Source organism: Corapipo altera, unplaced genomic scaffold (genome assembly GCF_003945725.1).
Source record: "Corapipo altera isolate COAL_440 unplaced genomic scaffold, ASM394572v1 100, whole genome shotgun sequence".
In the NCBI taxonomy this organism is placed as follows: Eukaryota; Metazoa; Chordata; class Aves; order Passeriformes; family Pipridae; genus Corapipo; species Corapipo altera.
Genome location: NW_020884952.1, coordinates 1,861,096 through 1,887,029, shown reverse-complemented (window position 1 = coordinate 1,887,029; position 25,934 = coordinate 1,861,096). Strand labels below are relative to the sequence as shown.

Sequence of the window (25,934 nt, the reverse complement as noted above, 5' to 3'; positions counted from 1 at the left end):
AAAATATTCCATTTTAAATATGTGTATAAATGTTATAATCTTTAGTAGGATTAAGCACATTGCTTTCTTTCCAGGAATGGATTGCAATGTTATGAGAAATAAATATAGATTTAATTTTGATTATAAGTGTTTTTTTAATGTCAAACAAATTTTTGCAGTTTGTAAATACAGAAGTGACAAGTAGGATTTAACAGGGTAAAGTTGTGTAAAGAATGGGTAGTAGAAGCAAAACAGTCTTCTGGTGTAGGTTTTTCTGCCTGGTTATTGGGGCCACTGATCTCATTTCAAATCAATGAGCTCACCAGTGAAGTACCACAAGGATATATGAGTAGGGCATGCAACTTATTTATTCATAAATGGTCTAAATAAGACAGTAAATTGCTGGCATAATTGCTGCTGATTGTTGATTAGGCTATGTTACCTAATACAGCAAAAATGAAGATTTATTCTGAAGAACTGCAGAACCTTACAAAGCAGTAGATGAAAAGTCATATAGTTGAGTGTAAAGTGAAATGGCAAAAAAGATGTTAAGTTTACTTATGTAGGCTATGAGCTGACCAGTGAGTAATGAAATACTGGGCTTGTTCTTTGAAAACTTAATGCTTGGTGTTCACTGGTAGTAAGAAGAGCATGCTAAAAACTACCAGGAAAGAAACAGAGAACAAAATAATGAATGCTAGCCCATCATTTAAAACCATGAGGTGATTGTATTTTTAATTTTATACACAGTTCCTGTTTCCTTGTCTCAAAAAGGGTAAGACCTGGTACAAGCAAAGGTACAGAAGAGCAAAATTTTGTGGCTTTTGTGATTTTTAGCTGAGTGATGCCTCTACTTCATCTCTTCCCTTATTTGCATTCCTCTTGTGTTCTGCTTCTCCTATTTCTCCTTCCCAAAATTAGGAGCATATAACTGGGAGATGTGATGCTGTGCCAGTGATGGGCAGAGAGTTTAATGCTTAAGGTGGGAGTCAATTAAGAACTTAGACATGTTCTTCAATGACAGAGCTTAGATAAGAATGACAGAAAGGAAGAAAAAGATACTTGTTTAATTTGTAATAAATTCTTCATGCTCGATATATTTACCCTCAGTGTTCTAAGATTTAACTACTGTTTCAAACAAGGAAATAGTTTGTCAAAGGAAGAATAACTAATTACTTATTTAGGTAAGGTAGGAATATATTCAGACAGCAGAAACCAAAATGTTGCAGGGTGGGACAGCAGGTATTAGAGAAAGTATGCTGTTCTGTTCATTTAATATACAGGAGAGACAAGTTCTTGTCTTTTTAAACTGTAATATTTCATATATGGTATTTTGGTCGTTATATATAGCTGATCACAACTAATCAGTAATTGATCAGTAAAGCTGATTGCATGATAAATCTGTTTGTGTGCCTTGTCCCCAGTTTGCAACCCTCAATATAATTTCAGATTCCTCTGAGACTGAGCGCTAATAGTGGGAAAAACTGTTGTGATCTGCTTCTTCCCTGCATGTTGAAAAAAAATCATCTACAGTGATTGTTGCTACAGATTTTAGTATTCTTATATTCAAGGGCTGAAACATGTTTATACACAGCTGTTGTGTTCCTGATATCAATTTGTAGTTTTTGACTTGCTGGTGTATATCCAGAATCTCTTTCTGAAATCTCCTGGGTTTTGGCAACTGATTTAGACAGAACCTTTCTTCCTTCTGAGGCCAGTAGCAACACTTCTTTTGAGTTCAGTGAAATACCTTTATGTCTTTAGTGAAAGTATGAATTTTTATGTGGTTTGTTGGAGAATGGAGGGGCAATTTTGATAAACATATCTGTTAAGATGTTAGTAGGGAAAGAATAAGCATATAATTATTAAGATTTATGAACTCTAAGAAAAGTTGCTTTACTATCTTTTCTTACAGTGAAAAATAATCTTAGAACTTGAATGATGAGCTGAACATTCACAGTGATGGTGCAAACCATCAGAGGAAACGTTACAAGTCCAACAAAACTTCTTGCAGTAATTGTTAAAGTAACAGAGGTGAAATAACAGGCAGATTCATTGGATGTGTGTAATACGTACATCCTGGTTCTGACAGGGCAGTGCAAATCAGTGGTAGTGAAGCTGATGGTCACAATGGATGTTTGGTAGTGCTGAGGTAACAACGGTGTATTCAGCTATTCTTGCTTGTGCCCACTGATCCTTGTAAGGCCGGGCTGTCCTATTGCTGTGAAGGCTAAACTAACATGTACCTCAAAGTGAAATCCTCAGATGGGCCAAGGTAAAGTCAGAGAAATATTTATGACTCTTCTGAGGATGGTGTCTTACCCTCTGAACTGTTATGTCTTATGAACAACAAGCAAATCATTCTGATCACTTGGGTTTTTTGCACGTCTGAACGATGACAGCATATTACATATTCTACATATATTATGTAATAAAGATGGGATGCCTAACAATATTACATATTTTATAGCAAAGATTTTAACTCTATGCAATTGCATAGAATAATATCAGTTGCTCTCATTATGCAGCAAAGCTTTGTGTGACTTACGAAACTTCAAAATACATTTGCTCAAAATTTTGGTGGGGTGTGTAATTTTGAAATTTGCCTTAATGATCGCTAGTCTTATTCTGTTAGTGTTCTTTTTTCCTAGAAAAGGGAAAAGAATTGCCTCCTTAAGCTGTAATTTAGCAGAAAACGTTGTTCATTAGGAACTTAAATTTTCATATTTGTTTTTGATGGGATTTAACATCCCTGCTGTGGAAGATGTCTAATATGGTAAGATTTTGGAGGTACTCAGTGGAAGTCATCTGTGATACTTGTGCTATTGGTTAAAAAAATGTATCTTTTCCTTCAGCTGAAACGGTGTTTATAGTTCCTGCAGCAGTTTTTAACATAGAAATTGTGTTAGTGGACAGAATAGTGGAGTGCATATTTCATACAGAAGTAAAAATGAACATTAAAATAATGAGCAATCTGTTTTGAGCCATTCTGACATATCTCACAGGTACACTTGAGAGGTTGTTAGAAACAGTTTGGGGGGTTTGGAGTCAATGACACGTGAGCAGTAAAGGATTGCATCATTTTATAGAGTAAGGAGGAGAGGAAGTTTTCATGGGAGCTAGAGAAGAACAACTGAAGCAGGAAGTAACTAATTTCATAAGAGTTTGTTTGAGAGAATTAGGCAGTTGACAGGAGGAGGCAGAGAAAGGCAAACATTTTCACTTTTGGGATAGCAGTTCTGACAGTGTAAGATGTTTAGTGTTCTACAGGTCAATACAAAAGGGGGGTTTTGTTGGTTTTTTTTGTTGTGATGTCTTCAAGTTATATGCAGAGAAGTATTTGAGCCTTCAAATGTATCATACCTTTTAAGTGTTCCCTACTTTTGAGTTGGGAATACGTGGTAAGTAAATATTTACCAATTTAAAAATACCTATAATCACATTTCTGTGATCTCAACACACAGAGTAAAATTATTATTATAGCCCTCAAATTTGAAAATATTAACTTGGTTCTATGGAAATTACTTTTTACGTGTTCTTCTTCCTTTTTTCAGGTCTTTGTTAAGCAGTGTCTGAGATTCGAGTTTGTAGTTTTGTAGCACAAACCCCAGCCTAGACTGAATTGGGCTTTTTTTAGATCTGTCATTAATTTTTTTATAAATCTAGGAATGTAATGACATGGTTCATTTATAAATTGATAGATGTTACAGTTTTTGATTTTACTTTTTCCCTTTGCAAGCACGAAGCCCATGCCAGTTTTCCATTTGACAAAGGTAATTTAAAACTTTTTACAGAATACCCAGGTACGTTTTCTGAGATGGGGCTTACTCTGAGGCAGGATAACACTCACAACAATTTCCAGGTAGGATGCTGAAAGTTCCAGGGATTTACAACCAGAGTCCTTGGTGTTTTGCTCCTGGGTGTGCCTGAAGCAGTGCAGCCGTGAGTGAAAGTCGCAGCTCTCAGGCAGCTGCAGAATGACCCGGGTGAGGTGAGTCAGTGGCATCAAACCGGGTCTGCACCAATATCCTCGTTGCAGCTGGTGCTACTTGGCACCCCTGATGGAGTCTCAGCAGAGAATCAAAGCACCAGGTTGGTCTCCTCGTTTGATGTGCAGTGGCAAGAGTTAGCTGAAAAACTTTTTTTTTTTTTTTCGGTTCTCTCGAAGAAACCGTTAATTCTGGTTGAGTAGAAGGGAATTTTCGCTGTTGACATGTCTTCATCATGACTTTCTATGTATTCATACATAGAATTTGTAAGTGGAGCAACAGTGAAAGATCAAGAGCAAGTATTATTATATAAACATAAAAAAATGCTTGAGCACCATCAAAGCATAATCACACATTTCTGTGAAATTACTGGAATGATTGATACCACATCAGTCTCTGTGACAATGGAGAAGAATTAGATGAGAGAAAAGATTTTGTTTATTTTGTAAAAACTATGTTCAGCTTTAATTTTTTCCTGTGTTTATCCCTCTCAACTTAGTAAAATAAAAAATAAATATTTTTACAAAGGGATGTAAAAACCAGAGATTAACTGAAATCTGTAGAGCCTGAAATGCTTTAGGAGACTTTGAACTCTTTGTCATTCTGCTCTTTCATATAGTTGAGAAGTGTGGAGGGAGTGCTGTCTAGCAGAATTACTGTGCTATGTGTCATAGTATAATATAATAAAATACTGTGTTATGACCTGAACAAAGGACCCTGAACCCAACATTCTGTTTGTTTTCCAACTGTGTTATTTTCCAAGGATTCTGCAAGCTTTTGAAGTTGCTGTGCAAGAAAATGTATTAAGGCCCCAACAACTTATGTAGCAGCTGAAATAACTTTTTATTCTTCTTAAAATGGGCTGTATTGTCCATGTTCCCAGTGTTCTTTTAAAACCTTAGATAATGTTTTCTTGTAGAATGTCAAGATTAATAAAGAGGGAGTGAGCATGTTGAATATATTGAGAAGTTAGAGATTGCTTGTCTGTAGCAGTTGGGAATTTAACAAACAATTACCGTGCTATTACACCATACAGACACACCCCAAATGAGAGCTAACATGACAGGAATTTTCTGCTTTTTTACATTCTCAGACCATAATCTCTGAAATTGTCTTAGATTTCTGCATCGGTATCTTCAAGTCATTAAATATTAAACCCTGCAAATTTTGTTTCTCCATTTATAAGAGAGAAGCTAAAAGCTCTTCGCAGTTGTTTTATGTTTCTAAAATATTCTGAATATGTAAAGTGCTGTTCAAGTACTAAGTTTAAATATTTTCTCTTAAGCAAGACAATTGGATTTAGTTAGATTGTTACCTTCAAAGATTGCCTAAAATGATTACAGTGCTCTGTGTAACAGATTTTCACCCTCGGTAAGTGTGGTCACGGAACATAAATCTTCTTTTGCCCAAAGAAAACACTGGAAAAAGAAGGTGGGATGAATTCTGCATACCTGGGTAGAGCAGAAGGCGTGTGACTCTAGGAAATAAAAATTTTTTTTCAACGTAGTTTATTATTTAACAGTTTATCATTTATTATTTATTTGAGGTTATTCTGGAAAGTGAATTTACAGATGATGTAAATAAAAACCTGAAGGCAGAAGGAAGTGGAGGCTAAAGTAGGAATTTTTAGAGAAAATCATGTGTGTAAGAGGCAGTTTTTATTTGGACATAGGCATAAAGAGTGGTAGTCTAGAAAAGAGTTTTATTATGTTCTAATATGTGTTCTGAATGCTTGGTAAAATATTTTACTTTAAATAAATGTGTCATGCTTATAATCTAATAGATTAGTCCTTGTCATCATTTTCATAATTGTTACTATCCTGTCTAAAAAAGAGTTGATATTTGTATTTCCTTTCATAAGGTAATAAATCTTTCATAGTTGTGTACTTGGTTTGATTAATTGAAGTGTTTGAGATAGCCAAGATGCTTAAAATTGTGTCTTCTGTTCCACAGAGAAACAGGAATTCAGAGAACTGGCCTGACCATTGTGATATAGTCATTATAAACTCATAAAAACCATCAGGTTTTAGTAAGGAATTATATTCACCAAGATGCCTATATGCACTATTGGTACACACAAGGCAGTGTATAACAAAACACCTTATGTACAGAAGCTGTAATTTCACACAGCTGAAAGTATGACATCAAAATGTCAGCCTAATTATCTTTCAATCTCCAAAACATTTGCAAACTCCGAAATATTTTCCAGCTGAAGCATCTCTCTACCGAAGAGTAAATTTCAACTTACTTCAAATATTCTTTTTTAATTAGGTTTTTCTAATCACAAAGGTTTGGCAGGCCGCAGATCAAAAGCTGTCCCAAACATCTTAATTATCCACATACTTGTGACCTTTTTAAATAAATGTAATAAAATGTCTCCCAATAAATAAATATTGTTCAGAATAACTTTTCAGATACGTTGGTAACACAGTAGAGCACTAGTTCAGAGCTGCTGACATGGATTACTGTCTACTGGGGAACCAGACAATGGCAATTTACCTTTTTTCCTAGGTCTCGTTTATTTTCATGTGCCACATATGGAATTTTAAAGTTCATTCGTTTGCATGAGCCATAAAGTTAGAAACACTGCCCAGCTGGAAAAAGTGCTACAGATTTTCAAGAAAATTCCTCTCATTATATTGAGGAGAAATACAATCTCAAAACTATAACTATGTAGCTTAAATTGGTTTAAATATGTTAAGTGGATCATTGTGCTTTTCAGGAACTGTCAGTTCTTATTAAGCTGAGTAGTTGTATTCAGTTACGTGCTGGAGAGTAATCAATTCAAAATTGTGTGTGTGATCGTGATATCCCTCATGGAATTTGTTCATTCACACTGTTTCCTGAGTTTTGTGCTCAATAGTTCTGCTCTAACGAGGAGAACATTGTGGGGCTGAACGTTCTTCCATATGGTTGGGCTTATAATGTCTTCCTTTTAAAGGAGCTGTTTCTCTCCACTGGAAGCAGTGGCTTCTTGGTAGAGACAGAAATATGTTGTAATTTGCAGGTATTGCTTAAAAATGCAGCAAGACGTTGGCTAATCTTTTCAAATCTGTAAAATTCATTGAGATTTTGAGAGGCAGATAAAATACATAATTTTAAGTTACCTTATATGTAAGCAAAAATCAAAAATCCAGGTTAAGACACTCAAGAAGTCATTGGACACCTCAGAGATCACAGAATCACAGAATATCCTGCGTTGGAAAGGATCCACAAGGATCATCAAAGTCCAACTCCTGACCCTGCACAGGACAGCCCCAAGAATCACACCATGTGCCTGAGAGTGTTGTCCAAATGCTTCTTGAGCTCTGTCAGACTTGGTGCTGTGACCGCTGCCCTGGGGAGCCTGTTCCCAGTGCCCACCACCCTCAGTGCAGTTGGACACTGGAACATGTGGGGAAGCAGATTTGTCATCTTCTCCCTTGCCATGCCACTCTTCTGTCCCGTTATGGGAATATTAAGCAACAACCATTTTAAGTCTAAGAAAGAACACTAAGCACAAAAGGGCACGTAAAACTGCTCTCCCCAGTGATTAGGTACCTGAATCCAAACTACATTGAAGTGTTCTTCCCTGCTTATGATCCAGTGCACCTCATTTGCCCATTTATTTTTAAAATGGCAAATACCACTAAGAAGGTGTTTGTCCCATGGCGGGAACTTGGGATGTTTTCCCTGGTAGGTACATGTTAACCACAAGGCTGTGCAGTTCTGTTCCATCTTATCTCCTTCTCTAGGTTCCTCCTTTTTTTGCACTTTGTCCTCACTTGACTGAGGGCCTTGCTTAACAGGGCAGGTACCTTGGTGGTCAGGGCATTCCTGCTGAAAGGTGTCCTTTGAATTCCTGCATACTGAAAAAATTAAATTGTAGTCAGATTTCCATTTTTTTTGAGATCAAGCAGGAAGGGAGTAAAGAGTTAAAGAAGCTCAAGTAGTCACTGAGGGGTGGTTTGGACCAGTTTTCAACGTTGACATATGACAATTATGTGAACTATTACTTTGAGAATAGCCCTATTGCTTCTGAGGCAAGTTGAGTGCCATTATCTAATCCCTGCTATGTAAGGGGGAGAGACTGTGTTGTTATAAATAAGCTTGAAGCTATTTATTTGTTACTTTCTTACAGGAAACAGATTCAACCTCTTCTAGGACAGTTTAGCCAGTCAGAGGCTTTGTTACTCTCGTCTGGGGTTGAGCCAGGGACTCTGGATGGAGTTCTCCTGGATGCTGGCTGTTCTTCTATGCAATTTGATACACCCGAAAGAGGTTTCTCCCTGCAGAAGGATGGACCTTTGGACATGAGGATGGATAGTGACAGGTACCTGATAATATTTCTTCTTGAAACTCAAAAGCTGTCTACTCAGCAACCCCTGTGCATTTCATTTCCCTTTAAACTGAAGAATTCCATCATCAAACCACATCTAATTTTGCATGAGTATACTTTTTTTCTTTTACCAAAAAGCTTTTTTCCGTCTCAGTGCTCAGCCCTGGTTATCATCTTTGTCTCCTTTGAAATAAGAGGAAAGTTCCCATGATGAGTAATTAAACCAGTAACATTTTTGTGTACCTCTACCATTGAATTTTAACATTTTTGGAGTGTATGATGTACAGTCACAGGGACATCTCCCTTTCAGAGGCCTGTTATTTCCATAGTTTCTCAACCTGTACTTGATCTGCAGGCTCACAACTTCTTACTGCAGTCCCTTTCCTTTTCTGCCACGCTTACTGTTGGTGGAAACTTCACTGGAGCAGTCTCAGTTGCTTCCTCAGGAAAGGGGCAATGTCCTTCTTTTGTGCAATGACCATCTGACCCAGTTGCTTCTCTCTAAAAGGAATGCAATCTAAAATAAGTAAATAAACCCCTATCTATTATATCTGCCATTTTAAATCAGATTGCTACATTGCTTTTAGCACGCTAGTATAATGTTGTTTTCCATGCCCATAGATTTATTGTAAGCTTCCCTTAGCAAAATCATAAGCTTCCTTTCACATTGTGTGGGAGGCACATCAGGTTTACTTAATTGTCAAATTAACGATTACTGAATAAACCACTTGTGTTTAAGCTATTTGGATTGGTATTAAGTACTTTCAAGAGCATGAAAATCAGTGGTGGAATGATAATTTCTACTTATGCAGCGGTTATCGTTTTCAAACAACCTGATGTATTTCTGAAGCATTTTGCTTTTTACATGAGCAACCAAAGATCTCTCTTGTATAGGTGCTGGCTGTTATTGCATGATGCAATACTGTGAGAATGACAGGGTTTTTTCTTGGTGTTTTGATGGACCTGGAGTCTTAAGAAATACCCTTTGCTTTTTTCATTGCTCACAGAGAGCCAATGGGAAGCCCCAGTTTCTAAGGAATTGGCTTACCACATTAATGTTATGTCTTAACGCAGCAAATTTCATGATACTTGCTTTTTCTGGTTTTGTGGAAAATGCTGCCGTGATCCTCCTGGGATTCAGTCCTCAGATTTCAAGAATCTGAACTCCAGGCTTAAATATAAGCCTGATGCATCATGAGAAAACATACATTGAACAAGAGCATAAGAACAAAGGGTACCTGAGGCATAACAAAAGCCTATGGTTGTTGCTATGATACTACTTGCCTCTAAGTTTTGTTATCTTTTGTAAGATACTGCAGGGGAGTAAAAAATGCCTGAAAAAATTTCTGCTAAATCATGTCTTTTTAGAAGAGAATTTATTAAGTGGTTTGTATGTTTCGTCGGATTAGTAAACCCATAGATGACGTTCATAAAATACCTTGGAACTATTTCAATAACAAAGTTAAAGAGATTTCGATATATAGATGTGAGGATTATACTGTTTAAATTGCAATAATTCCTGCAATTTGTATAGGTCATTTCTATTATATCAGAACAGTATGTGGATATAAATTCTTATGCCTTTTAGTGAAAAGTAAGATTTAATTCTTTTCATTAGCAATTGTTTTCATAGCAGGAGATGTGAAAGAAAAGGTCCTTGAAATCAGTTCTAACTAGAAAACAACATACGATGCAAGGTGACTAAAATGAACCCGTAAGAGGCCAGTTTATATTCTAAAACTGGCTGAAGAAAAAGGTCACACAGCATTTCCATCTTAGCACGATACTGAAATATTCTTGTCACCTTATTAAACATAGTTTATGATAATACTTAGAAGTTAAAGCCGTTCTAATTGAAGTTGAGGAACAAACTCCATTTGGAGCGGCAATAAAAAAAAAAAAAAGGATTTAAAAGGTGCAAGCTGTTTTCCCAGGGTTGCCACCTCCTATTCGGAAACCTCAAAGGCACTTGTGTGCCGTGCGTGTGTGTTTGACTTTATGTCCCAACGCTATGAAGCTTCACCCCTTGTCAATGGAAGCTGACGTCAGTGGACTAATTGGCCGCTCTCGTGCGTAGGTGCCCTGACATGCCCACTGCCGCCGATGTTGTGAACGCTTTGGATCAACAGGCGCTTGCGTCCATCCTCAGAGCGTACGGGGAGGAGAGGCACGCCAAGAAAATCGCCTCAGCCATCGTTCAGGCACGCAGCATATACCCCATCACCAGAACCCAGCAGCTTGCAAGCATTGTTGCAGGTACCCTCATTAATTCTTCGCAGTGGCCGAGGAGAGAGAAAAAAAAAAAAAAAAAAAAAATTAATCCCCGAGTCCCAGAGGGATCTATTTGTACTTGAAATCATGCAGGATCTAATCCTGCCTGTTCTGCTCTGATGTCAGCTCTCTTTTTCTTTTTTTTCTTTTTTTTTTTTTTTTAGCTCCAATTTTTTGTATTGTGGTTTGCCAATTAGTTTAATAATAGATTTTACATGAAGTGATTTATCATTTTGCCAACGAAGTTGAACCACAGAATGACAACAGCCTAGGGTATTCTTTACCCTGGCTATTGACAAACCTTCAAATATCGGATATGTCATACCTCATTTAGCTTTAAATTTCTGCATTTTAATATTTTGAGGGGAGGTACCAAAGCAGTTTCCAATTATGAGTGAAATCAAGTGATTTCTGTCTTTTTAAAGGATCAGAAGCACAAAGCAAAGCAATACATGACTTGCTTCACCTTGTGCATGTCAACTAAATCAGCCTGAAGCGACTATTGAAACACTCCATCTTACTTGCTCCTCACTGTAAACAACTTGAACAAAATGCAGTTAGGCAGGAACAGTGCTTACATCAAGAACCTTCACGTTTGTGTTCTCAAGTGAAAATTTTCAAGGAAAAATGTAAGACACAAATCCTGCTCATTAACACTCTAATGCATAATGTCAGGATGTTTGTTTCTTTTTAACCACTTAATGAAAATCACTGGGTCTCATCACAAATAAGTCTAAACTGCTGACTTTGAATATAGACCTTTAAAATGATAACCCAAATTTAACATTTGCTTAAGAACAGTGGAAAATATTTTATAAGTATCCTGAAGAGTCCTAAAAAATTTATTGTATTCTTAAAAATCAGTTACTTAAACTGGAAGTTTAAGGCACTTACTTTTAATGACCAACAAATTAAAAGGTTTGGATTTGTAGAAGTCAGGACACTTTAACAAAATGTCCAGTCAACTGAGTCCCAAAGTTTAGCTGATATGATAAAAGGACCTGAAGACACTGCTTGCTGTTGGAAGCCCCTACTGTAAATACAGTAAATATGAGAAGCGAATAATTTAAAAAAAATCAAAGAGATAAAACGCTATGAGTCTTTTATAAAACTTACGTTTTTAACATCATCATTATCAACCTCACAAAATAATAATTTCAGGCTTTATCATGTGTAACTTATGCTTTTTGAAAAACTGTTGATTAAGACAGCGTACCACTATTGAGATTGAAGCAACCACATCACTGTGTTAAAGATGTCATGTGTTATACGTTGTAAACAAGCAACTCAGTAACTTCTGAAACTAGTGTATAAAAGACAGTGATTAAAGATCCCTTCATGTTTAATGTGGTGCGTGTGAGTCATCACTTAATGGTCACTTTCTGTGACAATGAGAAGGACTTTTTTGTTCTCATTTTAAATTCTCTGCTATATTTGAAGAGCTTCCTGATACATTAGTCATGTATGCATCAGGTAGGGTACATGCCAGAAGCAGTGAATCCAGCACACATCTGCCAAGACAATAAATATATATGTTTTCTCTGCTTTTTTGGAGTATGCAAGTCGTTATAGTAGTTTTAGGGCTGTTACACTGATCCCTGTTTGCATAGAACTTCTTCCAAATTTAGTTTGATTCATCCAGTAGAGGAGAACAATGGTGATTGTATCTGGATTTGAACTGATTGTACCTTAACAAAATTTTTGATAACTGTAATGTATTTGGATTAATTTCATCTATCATCCATATATATTCTTATGTGAAATTATTGACATAAACAAGAGCTGAAGTGCCAGAGACCACAGCTGCAGGAACCTCTCAGTGGCACAGCCCAAAAAAACCCTGACTAATTCAGGACTTAACCAGAATAAAATTTATGACCTATTAGTTAAATGTCACGTCCTTTAAAAAATAAGATATTAATTAGAATAATAAAATCTTGCATTTTAGATTTTGCAGATTCTATACAAGCTGATTGTCTTCCAGAACAGGGTCATTATTTTTACCTATATAGGAATTGGAAAACAAGCAAAAAATCTATCCAGTGAAGCTGGCTATTTATGTCTTTTTCTCTGCTGGTGTCAGAATCTGAGATTTGTGTATTGTGCATATTTCTTTCACATGTTATTAATTACTGTGGCTTCAGATTTTTTAGAGCTCCCCAGTTTTTGTCTTAAGGTCTAGCTGATAACCAGAATCACAGTGAATCTAGATTTGGACTAACCTGAAATTGGAAAATTTAATTTCTTTTTATAGAATGCTGGACTTCTGGTCTTTCCTACCACCCCTCAGAAGGTTAGAACATCTGTTGCTGTTGCTAATTGATTGGGAGATAAAAGTGGAGGATGTAGTTAAAAAAATCCACAAAACAGCCATACAAACCAGCTACACAACACTCACAGGGCAATCAGATATTTCTAAAGTTTATATTAGCAAGAGTTCTACTTGTAAGATATAGCTCTGAAAAATATATAAATAGATTTGTATGTCAAGATTGACTACAACAGTTTGGGGCTAACTCAGGTATCCAAGTGATTTCTTGCTCTCCTTTGTTCCAATTCAAGAAAGTAATTCTTTCTATATTTTGACATAGCACCTGAAAATTCTCTCTCTGTCTACATCCTATGTCAGTGCATAAGGTCCTGAAAAAAAAAATTAAAATTTGGCTTTTTTTTTTTAAATTTTTCCAGACGTTCTCTAGAAGGCTTCTGATCCATTTAAATAAGGTTTCTGCAAGCTGTGGAGTCTGCAGTTTACGTGTGAGAAAGGAGGAGTGTTCTGTTCACTCACGTGAACAGCATCTCTTCTGCAGCAGAGTCGAGCTCCGCTGGCTGTTTATAATTTCCACAAAGCTCTCTGCAATGCTGAACGCTCTGGAAATACTAAAGAGCAGCAGTTCTCCACTGAAGGGCAGCGAATCGATGTGTGGAAGTTGATTATGAAGGGCTTGCTGAGGTCTTTTGTTGTACCTCATTGAGTTATTTGAAAACAATAGGTTTAACTCCATGTGCAGAAAAGCTTTAAAAATAGTAAAATTTTTCGAATGTAATTTTGATATGCTTTTTCTGTACAACTGATGATCTGTTTTGATTTCAGTGAGCAATGTACTTTGTTATCTATTAATTTTTGTCCAAAACTTAATTTTTCTGAGCATTATTTAGATACCTAATCTATTAACAGATCATTTTGAGATCATGTCATCATTTGACCTTAGCTTGAAAGGAATTCATGATGAGATACTAAAGAAATTTTTAAAGTTTAAAAAGAACTTGAATGTTTAAAGTCAGTCTCATTCAGACTGGTTCACATTTATAGACTTTAATTATCAGTTTGGAATTTGTAATATTGCCTGAATTTCAGATGGGTGAGAATTAACACTGTACTGAGGGAGCCCAGACAAAAGGACATTAGTTGCGTCACAGAAACTTATTAAATGCAATGCTAATTCAACAGATGAATTCCTGCAAACAGGTGCACGGTATGAATTAATTTTTAAACTCTCCCACTCTCATACACTCTGGGGACTTTAATAGTTCATATTGACAGGCACAGCATGTTGCTAATTTCATTCACAAGCTTTTAAAATTTCAGTACATTTCTACATGTGAATCTATTAGATTTTTAAAAGTGTAAGTATCATCAGGGCATCCTAAAACTAAAAATGATAATTTCTCTCACTGGGATTTCAAGCCAGTCATCTAGCCAGAAGCATGGTGTTTTTATGAATGAAATTCATTTTACAAGCTTCTCATACAGATTTTTTTTTTGAATGTTTTTGTACATTGTACAACCAGTTACCAGGAAGGATTTTCTTTTAGTGTCTTGGTAATTGGAGAGAACTAGGTGAGAGATATTATGCCTTAGCAGAAAGTATAAATAGGTTTTTATTTGACTATACCAGAGGAGTAAGAGTGATAGGAAAATTTTTCACCCATGGGTCACAGATCAAAATCCACTGCCTTTACTAAAATGATGAAGGCCAGAGTGACAGGAGTAACTACTACAGATTACATTTATTAGTTAATCCCAGTCTCTGACCACAGACCAGTAAGTCTTTGAACTTGCAAATAGTTTGATTTTTAGTTTAGAGGATTTTCTTGCATAAAACTGCAAAAAGTGACTGCATTTCTTTACAAATTTCCTGAATATCAGTATTCTGTACTGTTAAATATGACCTGCAGTGCTCTTTGTGCATGTCCAACTGAGGCATGTAAGGTTGTATGATACTTACTGAATATATCTGGGGTTTAATTTTTCAGTTTGTGATAAATTAACTCACCGTAATAAATTAATGTCTCAGTTAATTGTCATAGAAGATTATTGCAGGAAGACAGTGCACTCAACAGCCATGACAGGATAAGTGGAAGAACTTCCCAAAGACCTGTTAGTGTCCTAGTCATGCTGGTAGCCTCTGTATCGTTGTTCTTTTGTTTACCTATGCAATGTTTCAATTGCAAAATAGTGGTGTTTGTGATCAGATTGATGGAAATCTGCCCAGATATCAGCATGCTGTGTCCATTTATGTTTTTACAAACCCTTTGAAGTAGATCGTAGGATCATAGAATGCTTTGGGTTGGAAGGGACCTTAAAGGTCATCAAGTTTCAGCCCCTGTGCTGTGTGCAGGGACACCTTTCACTACATCGGGTTGCTTAAAGCCCCATCCAGCCTGGCCTTAACATTTCCAGGAGTGGGGCTTCCATAGCTTCTCTGGGCAACCTGTTCCAGTGCTTCATCATCCTCTCAGTGAAGAATTTCTTCTTGATATCTAATCTAAACCTACTCTCTTTCAGTTTGAAGCCACTCCCCCTTGCCCTGTCACTGCATGCCCTTGTAAAAAGTCCCTCTCCAGCTCTCATGTAACCCCTTTTAGGTACTGCAAAGCTGCTGGAAGGTCACCCTGGAGCCTTTTCCAGGTTGAACAACCCCAGCTCTTTCAATCTGTCTTCATAGGATGCTCAGCCCTCTGAGCATCTTCATGGCCTCCTCTGGACGTGCTCCAGCAGGCCCCTGTCCCCACAGCTGGATGCAGTGCTCCAGGTGGGATCTAACCAGAGCAGAGTAGAGGGGCAGAATTCCCTCCCTCCACCTGCTGCTCACAGTGCTTTGGATACAGCCCAGGACACATTTGACTTTTTGGACTGCGAGTGCACGTTGCCAGATCATGTCAAGCTTCTCATCCACCAACATGTCCAAGTCTTTCTCCTCAGGACTGCTCTCAATCCGTTCGCTGTCCAGCCTTCGTTTGTACTTGGGTTGGCTCCAACCAAACGGCAGGGCCTTGCTCTTGGCCTTGTTGAACTTCTTGAGGCTCTCACGGGCCCATCTCAAGCTTGTCAACGTCCATCCAGGTGTCATTCCTTCACTCCAGCATGTCAACCCCTGCACACAGCTCAGTGGTGTTGTCAGACTTGCTGAGGCTGCACTCAATGCCACTGTCCATGTGACCACCAGAGGTGTTAAACAGTGCCAGTCCCTGCACTGACCCCCTGAGGGGTGCCTCTTATCACCAGTCTCCACTTGGATATGGAGACATTGGCTGCAGCTGTTCTCAGTGCGACCATCCAGCCAATTTCTTGTGCACCAAGTGGTCTATCTGTCAAATCCATGTCTCTCCAGTTCAGAGACAAGGATTTTGTAGATCTTTGTATCATTCTTGTTTTTTTCAGATGAGTAAAAGATGCTTTGCTGACATAGGAGGTAAAACTCTCAGTATTTTACTAAAATTCCTGAGAGATTGTCTGTGGAGATTTAAACAGAGGATCTCATTCCAGGTTTCTGTTTTTATGGTTAGGTCCCAATCAAGAAGCACTGTCAGTTTTGTACCTAAATTACATGCTGTACTCTTGTGGATTAGCTCCATTTTTATCTGTGATACTTTTGGAAGCTAAAATACTCTTAGAATATCAGAAATGGATCGTCCCCAGAAAACCAGCAGTGTTTTTAGAAAATACTTAGACTGCTGAAATATGGTGCTTAAAAATTCTGGATCTGCTTTGAGAGGTGAACACCAGCTCTGGGTAGTAAGAATCCAAAACTGAATGTATAAAACTGATGCTCTTCGAGTCACAGCTGTAAATTGTTTGGGAAGGGGCAGGATCGATACAGATAGAATCAAAAAACACACCTTGTTTTCTAACCCACTAGTTTGGTAGTAGCCAATATTTTGTAAAGGTAACAGTACTTTTTCGTTGCAATTAAAACTGTTTTTGTAGACTGAACATGACAGGAGTGCTCTTTTAAACCTTGTTGTTTCATTTAATAGTTGTTCAGGAGTTCTGAGCGTACTCCTGGTGTTTGTAGCTGTTATTTGACCCTTTAAAGAAAGTTGTGTTTATTTTGCTTAGCACAGCATTCCTTTATGTTATGCTTTAAGAGACAGTTTTCGTCACACTCAACTGGCAGTCAACGGATGTTTTAAGGGTTCCATTTTCAAAGAATCTATTTATAGGTTTGTAAAGAAATATGAAAACAGATACTGTGCGTGTTCGTGCAAGCTTGGTGTCAGTTCGTTTCTTGGGACACCTTACTTTCGGTGATTTTGAGTCCTCTTTTGAGTTTAGCTCTCTTGTCAAAATGGGCTTTGTGACTCCTACAAGAAGAGTATGTATTCATTTTTATGATCTATAGTAAACATAGAAGGTTATGTTCTCAAAGACAGAAATTATATTAACTAACTAGTGCAACTTTTCCAGAGTTTGTAAATGATGGAGAAGCCTATCTCCCACAGGTAACATCTGTTTACTGTGTTTTGTGAAACAGTTTAAATCCACAAATTCCCATGCAGTAGTTTGTTGGGAGGAGTTGATCCTGTTGCCACTTTCTATCTCAAAGGATTCAGACTATAAGAATAGGAAGCAACTACAGCTACAGTGAATCTCTTCAGTGAATTTAGGAGCTGTTAGTGTTGAAGTCAGAGGGGGTTGGGAATGTAGTTGGGAAAATCAAGTATGCAGAAACATACCTTAGATACATTGCCAGCATGATAACAACTTTGTTAATGATTGAACTTTTAAATCCCATTATTATCCTGTCCCTTTGCTGAACACTAAGATCACTTGTGTGTTTGTGATACCACACACTTATGCTTTCTGACATCAGTAAAACCTTGCCTTAAAACTCTCAAGAATTCCACTCATAAATTATTTTGTGCCAACATATTGGATTATGATATCTCTATTAATTTTTTTCAATCACCTGTGTAAATGTGAATTTAGACAGCTAGTTGCAGAGGTACAATGTTCCCTTCTTCTACTCCACCATGTAGAATATCAATTACTTGATTATGAACTGCATTTACTTGCTTCACTATGTCAGCTTAGCACTGACATGAAATTTAATACGTATATACCAGTTGTATTGCCTTGTCTTTAATGGGCCCTCTTGTTTGGAAAAATAATTCTTTCACTTATGTACCAGCATTATTCATTCAGTTTATCTTTACCAGAGTCCTGTGCTCACTTACATAATAGATTATAAATTTACTTGGCTTTTGCAGATCTTGTAAAATTCTTGCACTTTAGTCCCTCTGATCCATCAAATCAGGTTTCTCTAGCTTTTTGCTCTGTACTCATGTAATGAAAGTTCAAGCCTAAAATATATTAAATATTGATATATTAAAGTTTCTATCAAAATTTCAGTCTCTACGGAGACTTGTTTAACTGATAAGAATTTTGGGGAAAGGAAGACGGAGTTTTGTGCATCTAATAAAAAAGTATTTAATCTGGTGATTTTTCATCTGACAAATCCATACCTTGACACATTCTGCATGTGAAAATGCAACAGTATCAGCAACATTTGCTAAAGTTCTCAAGGTATTTTTGTGAACATTTGAAGGAACACAAGAGTAGTGGTCAACAATTATTATTCCCAGGCAAGGATACCTCTTTTAAGCTTTAAGTAATTCACTGAAAGATAGTTATTGCCAGGTAGACATTGTCTTCACTTATCTCTGCCTGTGAAGAAATGCATGCTTATCTAGAAGGCAACAGTTAAAATTGTGTCCATTATATATTAAATTTTTTTCCTTAAAAGCATAACACAACCACAAATACTGAACTGACATTGATTACACTGAGCTGTAAGGTGAGACTTATCTAGCCCGTCTTCTTTTTTTCCTTATTTTGGTTTCAGCTGTCATTTTGTATTTTAAAGTTGTGATGCATTTGGAGAAGCAATTTCTATAAAAGATTCTAGGGAAAAATCCCCAACACTTAACCATAAAACAGCGTGTTTTAATAGGGTTTACATTCAGAGATGTGAATTCTAAGTAGAAAACAGTAATGTATATTACAAACAAGGGAACTCACTCAAGGGAGCTTTTAAGTATGCTTTTCTTTAAAGTCATCATGCATGAGTGGATTAATATCGAGTGCATAGATGTCCAAATGTAGAAATAATAAGATACTAACATCTACCTTTTAAAATTTGTGACAGGTGCTTTTCCAGCATCAGCACTGTACGCACGGAAGGATTTGCTTCAGAGACCCGTGCACGTTGCTACCAAAACTTTCCAAGGCCTGCGAATATTTGTCAATGATGAGCTCCACGAACTCTTTATAGGACTGAAGACAGCTGAGAAGTTTCTAAAACCTGGAGGTCGCCTTGTAGCCCTCTCCTTTCATTCGCTGGAAGATCGTATTATCAAACGTTTTCTTCGTGGGATAGACATGACAGAAAAGTACAATCTTAGCTCAAGGCAGAAGATAAGACAGGCTCTGAAAAATCCCTCCAAAAAAGAAGACACGCAAGAATCTCCTCATGGAAAATCCAAGTGGATTTTTATACAGAAAAAAGTTCTCACACCCCAGGCCAAGGATATTCAAACAAACCCAAGAGGAAGGTCGGCCAAGCTAAGAGCTGCTATTAAAGTCTAAAACAAAATATATGATTAGATAATTGTATAATTTCCTTTAATTTTTTTTTTTTCTAGAAGGCTAACTGGACAGGTAGTATCAAACTGAAAAAATAAAATGAAGGCTGTTAGAAAACATTTCTTTCTTACCTCTGTGTTCTTTTTAATTAGAATGTAGTATAGAGCATCAAAATGCAAAATAAATGGGTATCAGTGGGTGTCAGTAATTATAAAAAAATAAACATCTTTTTTTAAAGGAGCATCAAATGTAAAGTTTGTAAAAATTATTTTGCAGATTTGATGTATTTGTAGTACTCCCTTTAGATTACATTCAAAACCCCAACATTAACTGTCTGAATTCAGTAGCTGATTGAGACAGACACATTTTTAATGGGGGTGGATTTCACACACCGAATTCAGATGTCTGGTCCAGTCTAGAGTAAGTTTAAAGTAAGCTAAGAATTCATGATATATATGTCTCTGTATCCCAACTGACTTGTTGCATGAATGCCTATGGGAAAAGAGCTAGTTCTGAAATAAAGTGACATCAGGATGTTATGTTCTATCCAGGAATTTGTAAATGGGCTTTTCTGAGTGATCGCCTGGTTGTTTAATGATTAAGAATAATAAATAATAAATTTATCTTGGTGGAAGAAAAGATACTTAGAAGACCACTGTTGGCACTTGGACGCTCAGTCAGTCAAATTTGTACTTGATCATTTGAATTTCTTCCTGTAACCATAAATTCTGTGCATAGATCCAGTACAACTTTTGGGTGCTAATAGAATTGTAATTAACTTTTCAAAAAAAGGGGACTATTGTGGTCTTATGAAGTATTCTTCTTTGCTGTTGATAGTTTTTTAAGAGGTTCTACTGTGGTAAGTATTGAATTATTTTAGACAAGGCCCACTCTAACACCAGCTTTCAACTTGGGTGCTATACTAGGTAGTAGAACATATAATTTCTTTTTTATTAAGTTAATATGAATTACATTTAGCTTTGGGTTTATATTTTCTTATAAGACCATTGGCTTGCTTGTTTTATATGCTAAAAAAATTAATGGAAAATAGTATAAGTTGCAAATTCCTTGACCTCTGACTTCTTCAGGAAAAAGTCTTAATTTGAATAATCAAATTGGTACCATGATTTCATTTGTGGTGAGTCTGCAACTTGGGTGGTAGAATAAAAAAGTGCAATTTCTGACTCAGCTAAATGACTACAACACCAGCTTCTGAAAGATAACTGGCTGGATCATTTTGGACTTGATTTTCATCAAGCATCCTCTTTATATCGGTGTAAATTACTACTTCACGGGAGTTTTTTGGGTCATGTTGACACAAACAACTTGAAATTTAGGTTCACTGTCTGTAATATACGATATATTGAAATAGCTGGATATTGTTTAATTCCTTGGTAAAGCTAAGTCCTGTAATGTATTCTTAGGTATAGCTGATAACATCTGTCACTAATCTGAAATAGAAGTCTGATGATGGGCATTTCATGCTCTTCTGAAATTTCAATATTTTCCCACTAGTTTCATTATACATGCTATTAAATATTAAATAGAACATTCCACTTCAAATAATATTACTTACTGTTGTCATCTTTGAGACAACAGCCTGTACCCTAAATAGACATTTTTTCATCCAAACATTAAATATAAATAGCTAATGTTATTTTTAGCTGAGATTTCACACTGAGAGGTATTTCAATTGTAGATTTGAAAAATTGTGCCTCCAACACAGGCTTAGAAGAGTTGTGGTGCCGTGCTGTGCGTTGTTCAGGAACACGCCTCAGGAAAAGGACATCCAGTTGTAGCAGAAGTTGAGTATTAGTATCTCAGACATTATGTTGAAAGTATTAAAATTCCTTATGCTTAAAACAATGTTTAAAACCAACACTTCTCACGTCTAAATTCAAAAGCACAGTTTCTTATGGTAGTTGAGCTGCTGTATTACCAGGTTGTGTAGATGCACTCCCTCAGTTCAGGAGTTTGCCTTTAGTTTGGAGTTGCACAGCCATGGCAATGTATCCTTTGTTGAACTTTTCTCTTTGGAGAGTCTGTTGCTCTCCTCTCAGCTTCTCCTCACCTTCAGCTTTAAACCTGAGGTATGGAAAGGCTGGAATTTTAACCTCTGCTTGCCTGAGAAAAAAAAAATTATGGTTTCCCAGAAAAACCTCTGGTTGTACTTGGTCAAAGTATTCTTTTCTCTTTAAACATTTCATTTCATTTAATAAAAAAAGAGGGACTTTTTACACAGACATGCAGTGATAGGACAAGGGGGAACGGTTTTAAACTAAAAGAACAGAGATTTAAATTAGATGTTAGGAATTCTTTACTCAGAGGCACTGGAACAGGTTGCCCAGAGAAGCTGTGGATGCCCTATCCCTGGAAGTGTTCAAGGCCAGGTTGGATGGGGCTTGGAGCAACCTGGTCTAGTGGGAGGTGTCCCTGCCCATGTCAGGGAGTTTGGAAATTATTCCAACCCAAATCCTTCTATGATTCTGTGATTTAGTAAGTGACATGTTATGTGAAGGGTATTAGGTCTTTATCTTCTTACCAGGACACACCTACATAGTGCATCTTAAATTTTCCCACTGTGATATATGTGAAATGTTACTAAAACTAAACATTTACTTTTCCATAATAAAAAACTATATTTATGAAAGAGATGGTATCTGGTGGAAAATTAACCAAATCATGCTGTCAAGGTACAGGTTGTGTGTAATTTCTAAAAACTTCCATTCAACCTGAGCAATGCACGTTTTAATACAGCCAAATGCAAGATTATCTGTCAAGAAAAAAAAAAAAAGATTGTAGACCATGTTTGCAGAGGATATGGCAATAATATGGTGCTGTACACAATGGGATGAGTAGAAACATCCAATATGTGAAATAATTGTAGAGAATGTCAGGTGGTAATTATGGCGAGACAGTGGTGTTGCCAAACAATATGTGCATGAGGGCATGTTGCTAAAGAGTGTATCTTTTCATGTTACTAGTTTAGAAGGGTGTGGGAAAATTTTGAGAAGGATTAAAAGCAGCTATAGGACTATTTGTATGCATTGTAAACTCACTTTCTATTGAAATTACTAGACAGTGGGATTTAATGAGTTAATCCAGGTGAAGTAAAAAGTTGACATGCTGTCAGAAGTACCTGCCTGGTGAAGAGATTTGCATAGAATAATTACTTGAAAATTAGGCACACTTATCCTCTGAATAAAGTATTTATGGTAAAAATACAATACTTTTTTAAAACAGTTTTACAGTTTAGGCACAATTATCTGCATTTGAAGCCCATGAGGACCTACTGACAAGTATTACTTCCCTATTGCTTCCTAATGAAAAATAACCAGAGTCATTGTTTCAGAGTGCAAGTAATATAAGGAATTAATATCTCTTCAGTTTTGGTTTGGGTTTTTTGTGTTTTTTTTTTTTTTTTTTAACTTGAGTATTTTATCAGTAGTCTTTTACAGCCACAGCTGCTGGGATTGCCGCTTGACTTGAAAGAAATCCCAGCCTGAAACATCAGTCTTTGTAAAGACGTGTGGAGGTTCTGATGGATGGAAGTTGGAAGGAGGGGATTCCTAACGTAGCACGAACGGGGAAAGTGCTGACTTCAGGGAACAGCAGGAGCGAGTGGCTCTTCTAGTAGCAAGTGTTGTGTCAGATGTTTTGCATTCTGCTTTCGAGAGTAGCATTTCTATGATGATAAATGATTCATATAATTGCTCTAATGTTATTTTTTTGTACTGGAGAAGGCACGGTTTTAATTGGATAGTTTATGCTCCTAAAGAGTGTAACAGCACAGTGAGAGGAGCTCTGCCCTGGGGAAAGGTGATGTGCAGGGGTGGGATGATTTCAATAAGCAGCCTTAGACGCAGATTGTTGATGATTTGATTAAATTTTAAAATAACTTAGTTGTTTTAAATAATCGGTTGTGACTCACTGTTTTGAGTTTCACTGTACAAAAGTACTGGTGAAAAATGAGACAAATGTGAATAAACAGAGAAGTAATGAACTCATAAGTTAATTTGTTGCTGCCCATCTTACTTAACCTCTAGCAAGACTAGGGAAGGGGTTCAGGCCTGATATTCATATGCCTCAAAATTTCTCCAGAAAGAGCCCTTCAATAGGTTTAGGACCATTTATACCAGGATTAAAAACAACATTCAGTGGAGTATGTGAGTCAGTCTTTATATCCATAGATTTATTTGTTCATAAAGCACTTGCTTAAAACTAATATGGAAGTTATAAAAATATGAGATTATATTTATAAGTCTTTCAGAAATATAAGCAAATGGGGAGGCCTTTTTACACTGGAGTTATACTGGAATTAAAGCAGGATTTTGTGGATTAATTAAGAGTGCAGTGCTACAGTGAATCTTTCAAACAATTTAAATTAATGTAGAGCAACTTCTTTTACCTTCTTACCTTCCCCAGCCTCTGCAGAAGATGGAAGAAAAAATTATGTTTAATTAAAAGACAAGAAATAAGGAGTAAAGTTGAACAGTTTAGAAAGAAATGTAATTTATGAGGTTGACATCCAATTTTTAAAAAATTCATATATGCAGTGTTCTATTACTTTTTCCATTCATTGTTTAATTTTGTGTGTTTGTGGATAAGCAGTAGCCGTGAGAGAGCTCAGTCTGTGTATGGGGTGTAGAACATGGTTTCTAGTGCACAATCAGAGGTAATAGTGGGAAGATATATATGCTTCTAAGTCCAGCTCTGTATATTTTTCCCTCTGTCTCCTTTGCAGTTAGAATTTGTCTTTCTGGATCCTCTGTAACCTTATCCCGGGTGAAGGAAAGGGAAGGGCTTTTCCTTTTTGGAAAAGTGTAATACCTGTCCTTAGAACTTTATTAAAATTAATGCTGTTTAATACTTCTCTACTTGGCATATTTCACTGATGACGTGCCATGTTTTTCAGTATTGCCATTACATCCCTAAGACAGGAAAATAGGCAAATATTTGCTCATGGGAAATCAAAGCTGAAAAACAGAGCAAGTGGTCAGTTAACTTGAATCTCTTACTGTACCAACATAACTGTATTTATAAAAACTAAAACTTCTTCATTGTACCTTGATCTTTAGGCAAATCATATTCTCCCTGTTGCTTTTACAAGCCTAATTTGATTGATTGCAATGGTGAAAAAACAAGCTGGAGGGTTTTTAAAATTTATTTGTATGGTTGCAAATTTAAAACCTGACAGCTTGTTTATAGGTGTCTTTTTTTAAAGAGGAAAACTGGAGATACAGCTCCCTCTGTCTGTCCTGGGAGTACCTCTGCTCTGGTCTCTGGAGTGCACCTGCAAATGATCATAGGAACAGCAGGTTTATTGTCAACACGAAGACACAAGATAAAAACATGGGAATAATTTGTTTTACAGGTCAGTAGTTGTTTTAAATTAGGCTAACTGGGATTTTAAAAGAACAAAGGACAAATCATGCTCTTGTCTGAAAATACTTCAATGAAGATACCTAATTCAAAAGACAGAGAAACAAACTTGCTCAGTGGGTTTCTCAAGGATAAAATTTATTATCAGAATAAAATATAAACGTGTAAAAATTCTAGCTATTCTTTAGTGTGCATACAATTTAACAGACACAACAGTGGCAAATACACTTCATGTTTCTGACCTCTGTTTAAACAAAAAAAAATATCTGTGCTGGTGGAAAAATCTGCATAAACATTAGGGGATATGACAGAAACTGGAATGAAAATAAATGAAGATATATAAATCACACCTGAAAGCTCACACATGCTGGAATACCTGAGTAAAAACTTAGATTTTAGTGTACTCCACTGTCATCTCTTTATGTGCCACATCACTTTGAGTCTGTGGATGTGATTCTGGTAAAGAAAATGTAGGCTGTCTGTGGTTTATATTTGCATTGAATGTTTACTAGAGCTCAGAATAAGTTTCTACTAGATTTATGATGTTATTAGAATTTCATATTAGCTGTAATTATACTAATACCATTAACATAGCAACATAGCATTAACAAGGTTATATCACAAGTTAGTAACTATAAAAAAAAATCTTGAAGCATCATGATATAACTTGTACACTACAATGTGTGGAAGCTTAGTAATCACTTAGTCATCAACAATTCAGGCTAGCAAAGCTTCTTTTTTAATTTGAACTCTATTTTAAGATAATTTCTCCACATCTTTCCTGTAAATTCTATATGTATTTTATTTTTTTTAATGAGAAGTAGTTTCACATGTAAGAACATCTCTTGTAGACTTTGCAAAGAACTGAAATAAGAAGTATTGACAGTCCTGGCTGATAAGTATCTGAAAATGAAGATATCATAAAAACTGTTTTGTAATATAGGGCAAAAGTTACATTGTCAAGAGTAGTGACACATGCATGCCTGTTAATACATGCACAATCTGAGAGCCTGATCTTGCAGCCTTTACTTATGGGTCCAGATTTGTTATGGAATCATAGAATCATTGAGGTTGGAAAAGACCTTTCAGGTCGTTGAGTCCAACCATTAACCCAGCACTGCCAAGC

At 36.5% G+C, this 25,934-nt stretch overlaps 1 protein-coding gene across 3 annotated transcripts in view; it reads left to right on the top strand.

Annotated features, from left to right (window-relative positions):
• The window catches only part of METTL15 (methyltransferase like 15), a 91,249-nt gene extending 71,704 nt beyond the window's left edge, over positions 1 to 19,545 (top strand). For all 3 annotated transcript variants that reach the window (XM_027663332.1, XM_027663333.1, XM_027663331.1), the window contains exons 4-6: positions 8,089 to 8,280; positions 10,364 to 10,542; positions 18,990 to 19,545. In XM_027663332.1, coding sequence (XP_027519133.1) covers positions 8,089 to 8,280; positions 10,364 to 10,542; positions 18,990 to 19,429 — 811 coding nt within the window. In that variant the 3' untranslated portion in view covers positions 19,430 to 19,545. The remainder of the gene's footprint in view (positions 1 to 8,088; positions 8,281 to 10,363; positions 10,543 to 18,989) is intronic.
• The last annotated feature ends 6,389 nt before the right edge of the window (positions 19,546 to 25,934 follow it).